A 15,541-nucleotide genomic window follows, 5' to 3' on the forward strand; every position below is an offset into this window, starting at 1 on the left:
TACAATGACTACTATGAAAAAAAATAGATAAATATGAGAGATAAAATAGATTAGAATTTTATATTTAAGACACAAATTAAAAGTCAAACTAATTCTTATATTAAGGATCAAAAGTAATAGGATTCAAAGTGTTTCGGTGCATTGAAAAATTCCCATCAAACAAAAAATTGGAAGAAAGTATTTTTTATTATGTTTTGTTAAAAGGATCAAGAAACTTACAAATCTATGTGAGTAAGTTTTCTTATTAGTATTTTCTTTCAAAATCTCACTTTGCAACAAATTAAATGGCCCCTAATTCGTAAAATTTGATTAGTCTTGTTTATAATGGAATTGATAGATGGAGATAGAAATTTGGAGAAAGAAAAAAACTTACTACTCCTTACTTAATCTAAGATTTAATTAACTAATTTTAAAATATTAAGAAAATTATTAAATCACTTTAAAAGATTTATACTTATTATTTTTTCTCAAACTAATTTGTCTCACTTATAAATTAATATTTAATCTAATTACACACATAAGTATTTTAAAGAGATCATGTTATATATGTTATAATTAAATAATTTAACAATTTTTTTAATCTCTACAAATTAGTCAATTAGATCTTATATTAAGAATTGAATATGATAGTTGGTAAAATTCTTGTCGTGCGGTCACTATTCTTTTGGGGGAAGAAAATATCCAATCTCAACTTGCGAATTGCAGAAAGTCACAAGTCAAAAATAATCTAAATACCATGCATATCTAATATATGTATCAACTTCATAATTAATTTGTTTGTTGGCAAAAAAAAAAAAAAAACTGTGTTCCGAAGTTGACACCGAAAGTTGACTTGCCTAGGGTTTGTCTAGATATTTTTTTGGTGATATTTTATCCATAAAGTTAATTACATAAATGCATGAAAATGTAGTATCTATGGAAAAAGGTTTTTGGGGGGGCGGGGGGAGCGTGCGATTGGAGCAGCACTGGTGAGTTTCACATGAACCAATTTGCTTTTGCTACTTCATAGCATCCCAACTTGCCTATTAAAACCATGTATCCCCTTTTTTTTGGTTAATTTTCCTTTTTTGGCCCAACTGAAATGATGTATTCCTGCTTCTATTAAATTTTTCGGTGCCTAACTGGAATCTCGATGTGAGATTTTATCAACTTTAATTCTATTATTCGAAGGTTAGCCCTCAATTTGATTTTTTTTAAAAACTATTGACTTGACTGCCGTAAGTTGACAAGAAGGATTTGCCTTTCAACTAGGTAAAAATGTAACTTATTTTAAATCTGACTTTTAAAAAAATAAAATTGGGTAAAAGTTAGATTAGGTAGTATGATTTATGTTTGGATTAACTTTTATAAAATTTAGTTTGTAAAGTAGAAAAGTTGTTTGGCTTATAATTAGATAAGTAAGTTTAATTTATAGAATGACCAAAATAGATATGACTTTTATTAAATAATAAAAATCAATTAAAAATATGAATTTACAAAATGTAATGATTTTAAATTATTATAATTGGAAGAAGTTATATTTAATGAATAAAAATATATTTAAATTAGAAATCATAGTAATGTGAAAATTGAACCAAATAACATTAATATAATTAATTGGATGATATACTCTGCACAATTTATGTAAATATAAAATGAAAGATAATATTAAAAATTAAAAATATTATAAAATTTATTTTAAAAATTATCTCTACTTAAGAGAGTGTTAAAAATAAATAACTAAAAACTGATTGGAAAGTATAAGGAATATGCATATGGAAGCACAAGAATAATATAAATATGAGGGTAAAAATGTTTTTTAATTCCTAAGAGTTACTCTTGTATAAGTCATAAGTAAGTTTTAGATATTTTTATAATCATGCTTAAAAAAATAGCTTTTAACCTATAAGTTAGATTGATCAAAAGCTGTGACAAACAACTTTCAAATTTGCACACTGACTTATTAAACTTTTAAGTTATTTTTGGCTCTTAAAATGCTGCAACAAACAGGCACATCAAGATAACACAATTTTAAATTCCCAAAAAGCATATTTATTACGAAGGTTATACCTCAAATGCTCAAGACACGATAATAATTAATCTCCAGTGCAAAGTAATTTGAGAATATCCTAGATTTAACACTAGGAAAAAATGTGACTTAACACTAATCGACAATTTTCTTTTATCAAAAATACATATCCCTTATATTATAACACAAACGCGTGATTTTAAAACTAATTAAATTAAGGTGTAAATTTATTTTGAAAGTTTTTACTTAGAAGCGTTGGTTATTTGAAAGTTTTTTTGGGGTAAAAATTTGCCCCTAAAATTTAGAATTGTAATAATTTTGTTCTCAATAGTAATATTATTTTCGCCTGAACAAATGTACTTACATTGTTTTATGGAGGAAGTATGGCCCAATTGGCCAACCCTGACCCATTTTGATTGGGCCTGGACACATGTGCCAAATGTTATTTTATGAAGGAAGTTTGGCCCAATTATCCGAATATAGGCCATGAACTTCATAAATGCGCGGCTTCGACTTGATTGCAAGTCCTGTTATTTGTTTGTTAGTTTCTGAATTTTAGAAATTAAGTACAACTCCTAAAAGTGAAATGTTCTTAATTAGTAGAGATAAAATTGAATTTCCCTTTGAATAAAGTTCAAGATTAATTGTGAAATGGGATTTTTAATATCATGATCCAGTTAAATGAAATAATCATAAAAAGGTTCTAGAGATTCAAACGATCATTAGGCTTAAATTGAGGGATTAGCCTTATTAGTACTAATAATAACACGGAAAGATTCTTGAGTGCATTTTGATGCATTTGATGGATTGCTCACGTGATGACAAAATTTGGCAACTAATTTTATAATTTTTATTCTCTTGGATCTTAAATATTGTGCTTAATGTATTACATAATTGGAAAGTTAATGTTGGTCACATATATAAGACATATTTCATATGCTTATCAATTATTAACCCTATTGATATTCTCCTAATAATAATTAAGTAGGAGAGAGAAGGAGGGAATTAAAAAATATACTTAGGGTGTATTAGAAGGAATGCATCATATTAACTAATTTAACTAATATTTTTAATCCAGTTAATTAAGTCTTATATTAAAAACCGGAGGAATATGAAACTTTGTTGAAGGATCTCTTTTCTTTGATCTCTCTCGTTTAATAATTGTTTTTATCGTTATCAATTTATTTTTTCCACTATTTTAATTTCCCACATTTAATATGTTTTAGGAATATTCTCGCAAAAGTGACACACATGTTTTATATGATAATGACAAATAATTACCTTAATCAATTTTTTAAACTGTACGGATTACTTAACTAGGTTCTTATCATTAGGGCAGGAGGAAGTAATTGCTTCGACTTTAATATAATGAAATGGACATAATAGCTTCTCTTCCGGGTTGAAAGATTGCTTCTTAAGAAAAGTCGAATAAAGGTTTGCAATTTGAATTAGTAAATATTTGCTATCGTGATTTAACAATAGATTAGAATGCAAGGTTTAATTATTTTCCGTACACAAATATCAAACTAAGCAATAACTTTGCCAATTATAAACAGGAGACCCATTTAGCAGTTTGGTTTTGCTCTTAAATACACGGTCTCATTTTCCTGTTTCTCGCATCAACCACCCCCCCCCAAATTACCCTTATTTGTTAGGACATTTTTAACTTTATGAATTAAATTTTAATCATGAAATGAAAATGTTAATTTTTTAAAAAATGTCACAAAATCTCTATATATCAGTTACAAGCAACAAAATTATCTTTTTCTGAAAAAACAGAATTCTACGAATTAGTTAGAATAATAGCCTTGTATTTAGGATAGGAGGGAATAAACTTGACCTACATTGCCCCTTAGGACTATTGCTAATGTATTTTTTTCTTATTAACTTAAAAGTACGATCTCCGATCCTAATTATAAGACCTCATTTGATTTTTATTTTGGTCCTAAACATAAGACCTAATCCACTTTGTTTTTTATATTTATTAATTTTTTTCTAAGATAGTCGTTATAATAATAGTAGTTATAACTAATACATTTGATTAGCGAGAATATTTTAGGAAAGATAACACATATTTATTACAAATAACTAATTTAACCAATTTTATTAATTTATTCGAATTAATTAACTAGCTCTTATATTAAAAACTAGTTAAAACTGAATTTCGAAACCAATTAATCAATCCATGTGATTTTGCAAAAATGTTCAAGAAGATAAAGTTTTAATTTGGATGCTATGCCAGTCATGTCATCCTATGGTGCAATCACTTTATCCAATCCCCCCAATTAAGGATGGGTCGGCTGTGGCATGACATGGTCTTAAAAGGCGGCGATTAATTTAAATATGCCACTTGTCCTATGAATGGGTCAATTTTATATTTAATTAATTAATTAAGTCGCATTAATATATGCCAGAACCTTCTTTAGAGGCTAAGTGGCCAAGTCCGAGGAGCCACTTGTTCTTGCTAATCACAATCAATAAATATTATTTAATCATGTGTTAAAGATAAGAGATTGGATTTTTCTCGCATACCTTGTGCTATTATTAGTACTTTGGGCGAGTGATCTTTCGGTCAGTCTAATGGATTGAAAAATTTAAGTTTTGCTGAGCAGCTGATACGAAAAGTTACAGGGGAAAGCAATGATCATAAATAGTCCAAACTTTGTTGGTATTTTCTGTTGGCTGTACAATCCAACAAGAGGATAAGCTTGAGTCCAAAATAATCTTTGATCATTTGTTTATTGTAAAATTTTGCAAACTAAAAAATCTTAAGTGAATGTGGAATAAAATTTATACATATTTTTACTATTCACATAGCATGTATTCTCTAACTTCTGTAAATTTTTTTTTAAAAAAATCTTAATGATAACTACTATTATATATATCTTGTGAATATCGATTGGCTTCTTAAATTAAAAGAATCTATGTATGATTTTCATAAGTTATATTGCTTCCGGTCTTTAATATAAAATCCTGTTTGACTATTTTTTTATTCTAAATATAAGACCCCAATCCACTTTATCTCTCATATTTATATATTTTTTCCAAAGTAGCCCTTTTAACAATGATAGTTCTAGTCAATACATTTGATTAGTAAGGACATTTTAGAAAAAACAATACCTATTTAGGACAAATAACTAACTCAACTTACTTTCTTAATCTCCTCAAATTAGCCAACTGGCTCTTATAATTAGGACTGGAGGTAGTATTGTCTTATTATCTTAGCCATTCATGAATCCAAAGAGTATTAATGTACTAAATAGTGCATCATGAACGTACATCTTAACGTTAGTATAAATAAAATATATTTTGCTAAATAAACAAACAACGTCAATGCATTAGTACACACTCCCTTTGTTACCTTATGTATTTATGCAGAGAATTCTCGTACTATTAGTTTTATTCATTAATTATCTATTAATAACTTGAAACTTAAAAGATTTATTGGCATATGATTTAAAATTTGAGGAATTATATGCATAAAAAGATAAAATCTAGGAACATAAAATCGATAGTTTGAGGACTGTGTGTGTATATATGTATGTATGAATATAAAAACTTGGAGAGATTTATTGTAAAATTTCAAATATTAAAAAGGTTATTTACATATAACATAAAATTCAAGGAGTTTGCATAAGTTGACATAATAATAATAATAATAATAATAACAATATTATTATTATTATTATTATTATTATTATTATTATTTATTTTGGCCAAAGCATGCAACCAACCACTTAGAAGAAATGAAGAATGATAAGATATATAATTGCTTCACCTATATATATTAATGCAACCAGTAGAATGACGACACTTCCTTCACTTCACCAGCCTTGGCACATAGTAGTCAGCCATACCTAAACCACAACCACGAGCCTCCTCCTCATATTTTCATTCATTTAAATTATTATCCAAACACCTCTTGCTTTCATTACATTAATTATTAATTATTAATTATTAAACTACACTTTAATGGATTGCACTAGTATTGGTATATACTATATCTTCTTCTTAATATAAGAGTTAGTTGACTAATTTGAATAAATTAAAAAAATTTGTTGAGTTAGTTATTTATAATAATTAGGTATTGTCTTTTTAAAATATTCCTGCTAAGCATATATATTAGTTAGAACTATCATTTGATTGAATTTTTAATATGTATAACTATTACAAGAATTACTTTAAAATAAATAAATAAACATGAGAGACATATTAAATTAAAATTTTATATTTAAAATCTTAAACTAATTTTTATATTAAGAACAAGACGTATAGTTGATACAAGTAGCTGAACATTCGACTCGGTTCTAAAGAATGGCAGGGGCCACCGAGGTAGTTGAATTAAATGATAGAATTATATTTGATTTTTTTTTCTTTTAAACAAAAAGTTTTCAAATAAAACATTGAGGGGCTCCCCCCTCATAACTTGTTTTATAAATAGTTTTATAAAATTTGTCGTGAGTTCAAACTCATAACCTCATATTTAAAATTTTTTTAAAATAAATATTTGGTATTATTTGGGTTATGAGTCTGAACAACTTCTTCTTTCGAATTTTACAGTTTATAAAACAAAAGAAATAAATATTTATTAGAATTGATAATCATTACTTAATCAACATTTTTTTATGTCATCGTTTTGAAGCTTTCCTTAAGACACTTTATTAGCGTTTTGAATTTTGTTAAAAGGGTTAAATTAAAAGTTGCAACAAATATCGAGGGAAAAAAGGAAGGGCATTTGCGTAATTGAAGAATATATCTTCGGATCTTTTACCTTCTTTCGGTGCAGTTTTAGTGAAGAGTGTGATTAGATTAGCTGACGAGGTGTGTGTAAGAGTTACGTGTGCCATAAGCGAAAACCCAGCAAATCCCACTCTTTGTCTCTTCTCCCTCACTCCTAGAATCCTCTCTCTTTCTCTCACAGCCAAATTTCCTGCCGAATTCGATTCCTTTGTTTCCTTCCTGGGATTATTTTCACCGCAAAACGAGGATTAACGCTTGGGATCATGCAATTCCTAGGTTCTGCTGTGGGTTTACCGGTTTTTAGTGAGAATATCGTCTTTCTTTGAGTTCTGAATGGGAATTTGTTGACTAACGAAACGAAGGAGGAAAAATGCGCAAGTCTTTCAAGGATTCCCTCAAAGCTCTCGAAGCTGATATCCAGTTCGCCAATACTCTGTAATTTCTTCTTCTGCTGCTGCTGCTGCTCCTCCTCCACTCTTCTCTCCTCCTCACCCACCTTGCCTTTGTAATTTCAATAAGCGTTTTGTTTTATAGATATGCATGTGATATTATGTGACTTTTGATGTTATACCAGATGAACATTTTCTGGGACTTTGAGGAAGATGATGAATTGCTGGTCTCTTGTATTATTTTGTGTTTTTGGATTATGACATGGGAAATTGGGCGTAAAAATTTTCAGATATCATCTTTGGTTGTTTGTTATCTAGTTATAACGTCATAGAAACTCTTATCTGTTTGTCCTTTTCCCCGTCGAGTGCTATGGAGTTAAAGCTAAAATTAGAATTTGGCTTCTAATTTTTAAGGTATTTGAGAGACCAGCGAACGGCTCAGCACCTAAATTGATTACCGAATGATCCTTTTTTCCCCCCCAAAAAGGAAGGAAAGGAGAATGAAGTTGGGGTTTGTTTGAGTTTGGTGGGGAAGAATAGAAAGCAAGCAAGTTTTGGGGACTGAAATAGTTGTTGCGATCAACTATGGGACTATGGCGTTATTTGACTATTATACAATATGAGATGTGTTTGAATTTTGACTTGGGCCAGTAAAAGAAAGGACAGACCAATAACTGGTGTCACTCCCAATTTTCACGTGATTGCCCAAACTTTTGAGTTGATTGATTCTTAACATACTACTCTTGGGGATAAAAATTTTGAGAGGTAACTCAGGCTTCAACTTCTGTAGGGATTCCTTTTTGATCCTCATTAAGGAGATAAAGAAGCTTTTATGTGCCTGTTTAAAATTTTAGTGCTTATCAGTTATCACTAATAATCGGTTATGAATTGCATCTATTTATACTCTATGTTACTGCATTGGTGTTTTAATAGTGCAAATTTCCCAGGGAGAAGAAGAATAAAAAGGTCCCTTCTTTTTTAGTTTTATTTAAACCTTTTCATTGCGCATAATGTGTGTGATACAGAGCTTCTGATTATCCAAGAGATTATGATGGTGCCTGCATCCAAATGAGATTGTCCTACAGTCCAGCAGCTCAATTTCTTCTTTTTCTGGTTCAGTGGACTGATTGTCACCTTGCTGGAGCGTTGGGATTGCTTAGAATTCTCATATACAAGGTACATTTTCTGCCTCTTTACTCTATAGCTGACTAGCTGTCTCCAGAGTCTGGACTCACCGCTTTCTATGTCCTTTTCATATAAACAGCTCAATATATATGTTAAGAAATATGATAATGTGAACAAGTGCTGCTTTTCACAAAACATTGGATTTCTTACAGGCATACGAGGATGGCAAGACAACAATGTCCATTTATGAAAGAAAAGCCAGTCTGAAGGAGTTCTATTGTAAGTGCAGAGTTATACTGAAAATTAAAAATAACTGTCATTTGCTTTTATTCATAAGTGAGCTATGATGGCTTTATAACTTTCCTGTGGAGATGTGCTTGACTATATATATTTGGTTACCTTTGATCTCTTTAATGACAGGCGTGATCTTTCCCTCTTTATTGCAACTACACAGAGGAATTACGGATGTAGAAGACAGAAAACAAAAAGAAATATGTGCTAGTAAGTATAAGTCAAAACCTGTGGTCAGGAAAGGAAAGCATTCTGAAATTGACATGGAGAGAGAGGAAGAATGTGGTATTTGCATGGAGGTGAACAGCAAGATTGTATTGCCCACTTGCAATCACTCAATGTGCATGGAATGCTATCGAGATTGGTAAGCAAATTGTGACATTTTAGAATTTTAATTAGCATACGGTGCATCATATTTTGTCCTCCCACATCTTGCTTAGACTGGTGTCCATAACTGGGAGGATACTTCCTGTGATAAAATGGTTATTAAGTTAAAACAATTCAATAAAAGAAATGACCCATCTAAGTTATAGAATCTAAATAATGGAGATATGGAAAATTTCAACATGTTCTTTCTCGTGTGGAAGGGTGCAGAACAAAGCCAGTTTATTAATACCCATTCTAGTTAAAGAATAGAACTGAATATTAAAGAAAGAATCTACTCCTCTTGAGATTTTCCTTTCAGAGTTTCCTTTTAAGATCTATGCTCGAGATTTTGTAATCTGAGCAGAAGTCCTAGTACCTCTTTTTTGAAAATATGCTTAGGCAATTGAAGTGTTTGGGCAAAGCAATGCTTCTGACACTCCATTGAGTTCTCAAAGCAATCTAGTTCTTTCAAATCGCTAGCAAAGATAAACTTTTTTTTATCAGAGATCTAGAGAAAAAGTGATAGGTCTACCCACTCTCGATCAAACTTACAAGCATATCATAGCTGAATTCAGTTATTTCAAACGTTTATGTAAGATTTTTTGTTACATTCATATTCCTGCTCACTGGTTTCAATTATATTCACCTACTCTTATTGCTATTGGATTTCCTTTATCATTTTTATGGTTGCTTCACTTCTAAAGCATATAATACTGCCACTGGTTTAGGCATGCACGATCTCAGTCTTGCCCTTTCTGCCGGGACAGTCTGAAAAGAGTGAACTCTGGTGACCTTTGGGTGTACATGAACAACAATGAGATAGATGACATGGCCTCAATCACAAAGGAGAATTTAAAGAGGTTATTCGTTTACATTGAAAAGTTGCCTCTTCTTGTTCCAGATCCAATATTCATGTCTCGTCCTGTCCGCTTGTGAGAGAGCCAATTAAAGCAAGCTAATCATCTGAACTTCAAAACTCACATCTGTACATAGTTCTCAGTTTGTCCTCAGATTTCTGATTTTTTTTCCCAAAAAAAAAAAAATGATTGTAGTCTCAGGTGTTTGCTATTAGGTTCTTCCATAGAATTATGTCAGCCCCAGGAACAATGCTTCGTTGGAATTTGGAAAAGGTTTTTTTTTAATATCACTCAAGGTGTTACGATTTTATTCAAGAACTTAGCTAGCAAATGCCCAGAATGCTTCACTGTTGTTCTTTTTCTCAAGCTGTATATTACTTGGGAATCACAAGCCAATGCTATACCCATTTGACTTGATTATGTAGTTGAGGTGTTAAGTCCTCATTTGTTTAAAAGTTTTATACAAGGGCTATGGTTGTTTACCAGTTATGTCAGCCACATTATTGTCCTTTGAGAATCCCACCCGCCGTCCCAACACACGAACGATATGAGCTATAAATATTTATCTATATTTGGCAAGAGCAGATTGTTTGAGATATTTTTTGGGGGGAAAAACTGATTTTTGGTTAGGCTAAATATGAGAAAGCTGTTGGGATAATTTAAGCTGTGAGACATTTAGTGTCGATTTGAAAAGCCGATAAAAAGAAGTTAAATTTGACTAACATTGTTTTTTTTGTCCCTTCCCATTTTAATCAAGCGGGCCCTTATCTATAGTGTGAATGCTAGGATGATCATTGTATTACGTCATATTTGACAATACTAAATGAACATTCGCATGCATTAATTTATTCATATATTGTAATAAATCGAATGATGCTCTTTATATGATTAGAGGCGGCAAAAATGATTGAAGCACGTACTATGATTGTAAAATAATGCGTTATGCTATCGTTGAATTATTTAGGCTTCCAAATGTAAGATAATTTTTTATGCGACGTGGCATTTATTTTTAATGTGAAATGTAAAGCATTTGTGTTTTGGCGGCTGTTGCAAAGATTTTATTAATATAATATGAATTTAAAAAAAAAGAAATCATAAAATATTATGATACCTCGGTTACCAAATGTTTGAGAATGTTGGGGCCTCAAGGTACCTATCATCGGTGGTTATAGGTGGAATGTGCCATGTTTTCTTACTTATGAGATATTTCCTCTGAGGAAAATTAGTGGAAACCCCTGTGAGAATTTTATTAATTCTGATGTATTTTTATATGTAGAAAAAAAGTTCAATATTTTGTAAAATTTCATATACAGAAAATACCAATATTCCAATTCAAATCATTTTATTAAATAAATTTTTTAAATAGGAACTTTTCATTGGTTTTCTCTTCCTTAAAACATGATTGATAATCTTGACAAACGCATTCCCCACATGGAAAAAATCTCTTCCCCCATTTTCATTTCCTTTCTCTGCTTGTCTTTCCTTACAACCACACAGGACTTTAATGGCATGAAAAAATTTCTTTCCCTCCCTATCTTTCCGTAGAATCAAATAAGACTTTCATTATGGTAACATCATTTAAACCTCAACAAAATGATCCAATTAACAACGTCTTACATTGGAAACAATCTTTGGCAGTATTGCCAAACAGGACTTTAATGGATTATATGCTGAAATATGGAGTAACTTTTATCACTAGATGACCATTGTGTGAAGTGAAAATGGTGTGTTTCATACATATCAACTTCCTTTCGTACAAAAAGGGAAAATATGTTACTTCGGACGCCAACACATTTCAGGCTACAAGCTTAAAAGGGAACATTAGAGTACAATAAGTAACACCTGAGGGAAGCTCAAGTGAAAGGCGAGTTCAGTTCTTCTCTATCTGCACAAAACATTCAGAAGTATCCTCCTAGTATGCACAGACAACATATATAATAGACTTCCACCAATGAAACAACATTATTCAAATTGAAAGCATGAATTTCAGTCATCATCCTCCTCTTCGTCGTCTTCTTCATCCTCCTCCTCCTCTTCCTCTTGGTGTGCCTCCTGTAGCAAAGTAAAATAGCCAAACAATATGGTTTAAAGCTTTCATCGTCACAAGAAACATCACCAATGGCCATGAGCCATGCATAAAAGCGCAAACTTTATTGGTGACTGAAAGTAGAAGCTATGCCCCAAAAGATTTCTTGTTTTACCAGCTTTTTCTGATTGTTAATGATTCACACAGAATGCATCTTTAAACTTGATAGGAATATAAATAAAGAATAATAATGGACAAGACTTGGATCAAGCTCCCAAGGTATTATAGCCCACCACATTATTGCCTCTTTTTTTTTTTTGGGGGAGGGGGGGTTGGTTCAACATGCAATATAAGGTATTTGTTTTATTTTTTTACCAGAATCTAGAGAAATCAAAGCAGCTGCATATCATAAATTATTTACAAATCCATTTATATCATGCTAAAAAAAATCATGATTATTTACAAAGATAAACTCGTTACACAAGCTTATTAAAAGAAAAGATCGATAGGAAAGAAGTGAGGCTACCTCTTCATCTTCATCATGAACTTCAGATTTGGACCTGTCTGATTCATTACCTCCATCATCTGCAGTGCTTGCCTGGGCACATCATACAAAGTGAAGCCTGTGAATAATGCACACAAAAACAGCAAAAACAACAGACCATCTCACGCTAGGTGCTCACCTGCTTTTTGTTATAAGCATTCATAATTTTTTCATAGTCAGCTTTCCTTTTCGCAGCCTTGGCTTCATACGGAGCTTTCTCCTTCCAGACCAATAGAGAAATCGAAATCAGTAAGAGAATAAATCCCTTCATTATGGTGAGGTCACTATAAACAGATACCACAGAACTCAATATAAGAAACAATTATATAAAGCTATAATATACACAGTCTAATAAAAAGGTTACTGTTTTTTGAATGTATCACATGATGAAGACCAAACCCAACAGAAATAAAATTTGCAGTTATGCATCCAAGATTGAACTGCTTACAGCCTCAGACAAGGATTTCCATTTCTCTCCTCCGGCTTTCCCAACCTTCAATCAAAGAGTACAGTAAGAGCCATAGATGGGTTATTCAATGAGGAAATGTATCAGTAAATAAATTAAAGAAACTTGAGATGCAACTTACAGCTGATACTGCCTTCACAGTAGGATTTTCCTTCTTAAAGGTTGCTCTGAACTCCTCACTGCCATATAGAGAAGGAGATAGTTCAAGTACTTTCACTTTTCATGGCAGCTAAAAGAGAAAGGATCAAAGACAGAGAGACAAACAGGAAGACAAAGAAAGCACTGGGTGGTCTTTTTGGTTTGTTGGGATCTTTCTTGGCCTTGGTCATCCGTTTGCTACTTTTGTCAGGTTTAGCCGCAGCCTTTCTCTTTCCGACCTTTCTGAAAACAATAGAGATATATATGTTCCATCACTACAATATTCCTGTAACAGTTGTTTGCACCATCAAGTATGTGTAATCAGATACAAATAAACTTTTAGATATAAGCAAAAACAATCATCCTTTTGGGCCAGAAGATACAAAACCATGGAAATAAGTATACCTCAACTTTATTCACATTTAGTACAATGATACAACGAACTAACCTATCATCGACAGGCTTCAACGATTCCCTAGAGTTCTTTACAGCTCCCTTCCCTTTGCCAGTCTTCATTGTTGAAGTTCTTGAATTGGGGTTAGAGAGTTGGATTGAAAAAAATTAGAAAAATCCAAATAAAAAGGAAGAACACATATATAACGTTAACATGAGATTGGTTGCAAGATCAGGTCAATTTGAATAAATTCTCCCCAAACAGATAATTAATAAACTGACATGTTACGTATGTGCCTAGCTGCCCAAGCACTTAGATAAATTCACATGTTTAGAGTTAAGAACTGATCCTGATTTGTATACATGACTTGAAAAAACATAAAATCCTTGAACACGTGATGAGTAACATTTGACATCTGATAGGAGCCTTGAACACCCATCAAAATATCAGTGCTTCAGGAGTAAGAATTTATTGTAATCTGTTGCCACAACATAAGATAGACAAAGTTCGAAGCCTCCCATCAGGGGGGAAAAAACTGTACATAGAGGAAATCCACAGAAAGAAGCATGTGATCAACGCCAATCAGCACAGACCTAATCAACAGTGAAATGTTTAAGGGGGTGGGGAAATGGGGAAAGAAGAAAGCCACAGAGCCAGAGTACAAACAACATAAGTGAATATAAAACCTTTCTCCTCATAACTCACCGTTTTCTTTAAAATTATTGGGAAAAACAACAAAAAATATTGAAATAATTCAGCTTTGACTTTTCACAACTACCAAACAGAAACACAAGCGAAGAGAAACAACAAGAAGCACAGCTATGGTAAAAAAGGGTTACCTTGGAAAAGATGAGGAGGAGGAGGAAGAAAAGAGGAGCTTGAACGCGAAGCAAAACCACACAGAAACCCACAGGCCAGAATCAAAGGAAGAAAGTACCTGAGAGAAGACTGAAGAGAAAGGCAGAAGCAATAGAGGGCATACGACCGAGTAGCCAGTGAATTTGATAAAGCCACCGGACCAGCCGGTGGATCGTAGGGACTTTGTCGCCACACAAGTCAACTGGAGAATAGGATTTTGGCCTGGCTCAGCCGGTTGCCTAGATTCGGTAACGATATTTTAATATTCCCTTTCAATAATTAATTGAGAATTCAGTAATTGATTAAAAACTTTATACTTTATATCAACGACACGACCAAGATTTAATTATCCTCAATCAATCACTGGATAATTGCCCTCTCAGTGCGCAAATAATCATTTAAGCCCAATAATCAATTTCAAACTAAAATTTAAAGGTTTAAAAAAGATTAATATATAAAATAAAGTATTTTTTATTAATGAATAAGAGGTTTTTAATTGGTATTTTATTAAATTTAGAATGAAGAAATAAATATATTGAAATCCTAAAGATTGCGTAGAGAAATTCTTACCTCCTTTTTGGAGCATTATTCCAAGAGCACAAAAGAATTAACTGCAGTGACCCCCAAGTCTGATTCAGTGCATTGGTGGGAACAAAAAGACAAAATGATTGGAGAAATCTTAGTCATTCACTACATCCAACGGTTCCTAATGAAGTTCCATGCAGAGAAATCTTAGTCTGCCAAATTTGGCTTAGCATGGCAGACAAATCTTAGCAGCATATCACCTGAAATTATTTAAGAATTAAGATAATTGATTAGGTATGACAACCTTTTGTAGGTTGGCGTCAAGGACCCATATAAAATTTGGGAAAAAGATAAAAAGACAATTGTTTATGAAGGGTCAGGTAATTTGGTTCAATCTTCAAATTTTCTTGGAACCATAAATCTAAGGTATGATTCTAAGGTTTTATGAGAACTTTGAAGAGTTTTGACCCTTTTTTTTTTTTTTAAATATCATGATTCATGAATCTATTATATTTTTACAAAAATACCAATCAAATAAATTCAAATGAATTAAAGTGCAAATTTGATTAAAATTTTTTTATTCAGTAACACGGTGTTTGGCATCACATAAAAGCGTTTTTGAAAAATATTTTTTTATAAATTGAAACAAACTCCTCCATATATTTATTTTGTATATCATAAAATTATTTTTAAAATTATGGTTTGGTCTTTATCTAAACCTGTCTTTGAAAGTTTTTTTTTTTTTCCTTCCAGCAATCGACGTTTTAAAATGATGTCTTAATTCTGTAATAAATATTTTTGAGCTCGAGTGAGC

General features: G+C 31.7%; 2 protein-coding genes across 2 annotated transcripts; one reads left to right on the plus strand and one right to left on the minus strand.

Moving 5' to 3' along the window:
- The first annotated feature begins 6,831 nt into the window (after positions 1–6,831).
- Positions 6,832–10,270, plus strand: LOC114730937 (E3 ubiquitin-protein ligase AIRP2-like). The gene is made up of 5 exons (XM_028918048.1): positions 6,832–7,183; positions 8,163–8,313; positions 8,475–8,541; positions 8,683–8,917; positions 9,648–10,270. Exons 1-5 carry the CDS (start codon positions 7,119–7,121, stop codon positions 9,853–9,855), a joined length of 726 nt encoding a protein of 241 aa, XP_028773881.1. The 5' UTR covers positions 6,832–7,118; the 3' UTR covers positions 9,856–10,270.
- A 1,086-nt stretch (positions 10,271–11,356) lies between these two features.
- Positions 11,357–14,304, minus strand: LOC114730934 (high mobility group B protein 1-like). The gene is made up of 8 exons (XM_028918044.1): positions 14,184–14,304; positions 13,399–13,476; positions 13,077–13,193; positions 12,934–12,991; positions 12,795–12,839; positions 12,486–12,566; positions 12,329–12,400; positions 11,357–11,828 (listed from the first exon to the last, which is right to left on the minus strand). The coding sequence occupies exons 2-8, from the start codon at positions 13,464–13,466 to the stop codon at positions 11,763–11,765; spliced, it is 507 nt and encodes a 168-aa protein (XP_028773877.1). The 5' UTR covers positions 13,467–13,476; positions 14,184–14,304; the 3' UTR covers positions 11,357–11,762.
- Between the last annotated feature and the right edge of the window lie 1,237 nt (positions 14,305–15,541).

Source organism: Neltuma alba, unplaced genomic scaffold, assembly GCF_004799145.2.
Source record: "Neltuma alba isolate B1F8T4 unplaced genomic scaffold, ASM479914v2 tig00012785_pilon, whole genome shotgun sequence".
In the NCBI taxonomy this organism is placed as follows: Eukaryota; Viridiplantae; Streptophyta; class Magnoliopsida; order Fabales; family Fabaceae; genus Neltuma; species Neltuma alba.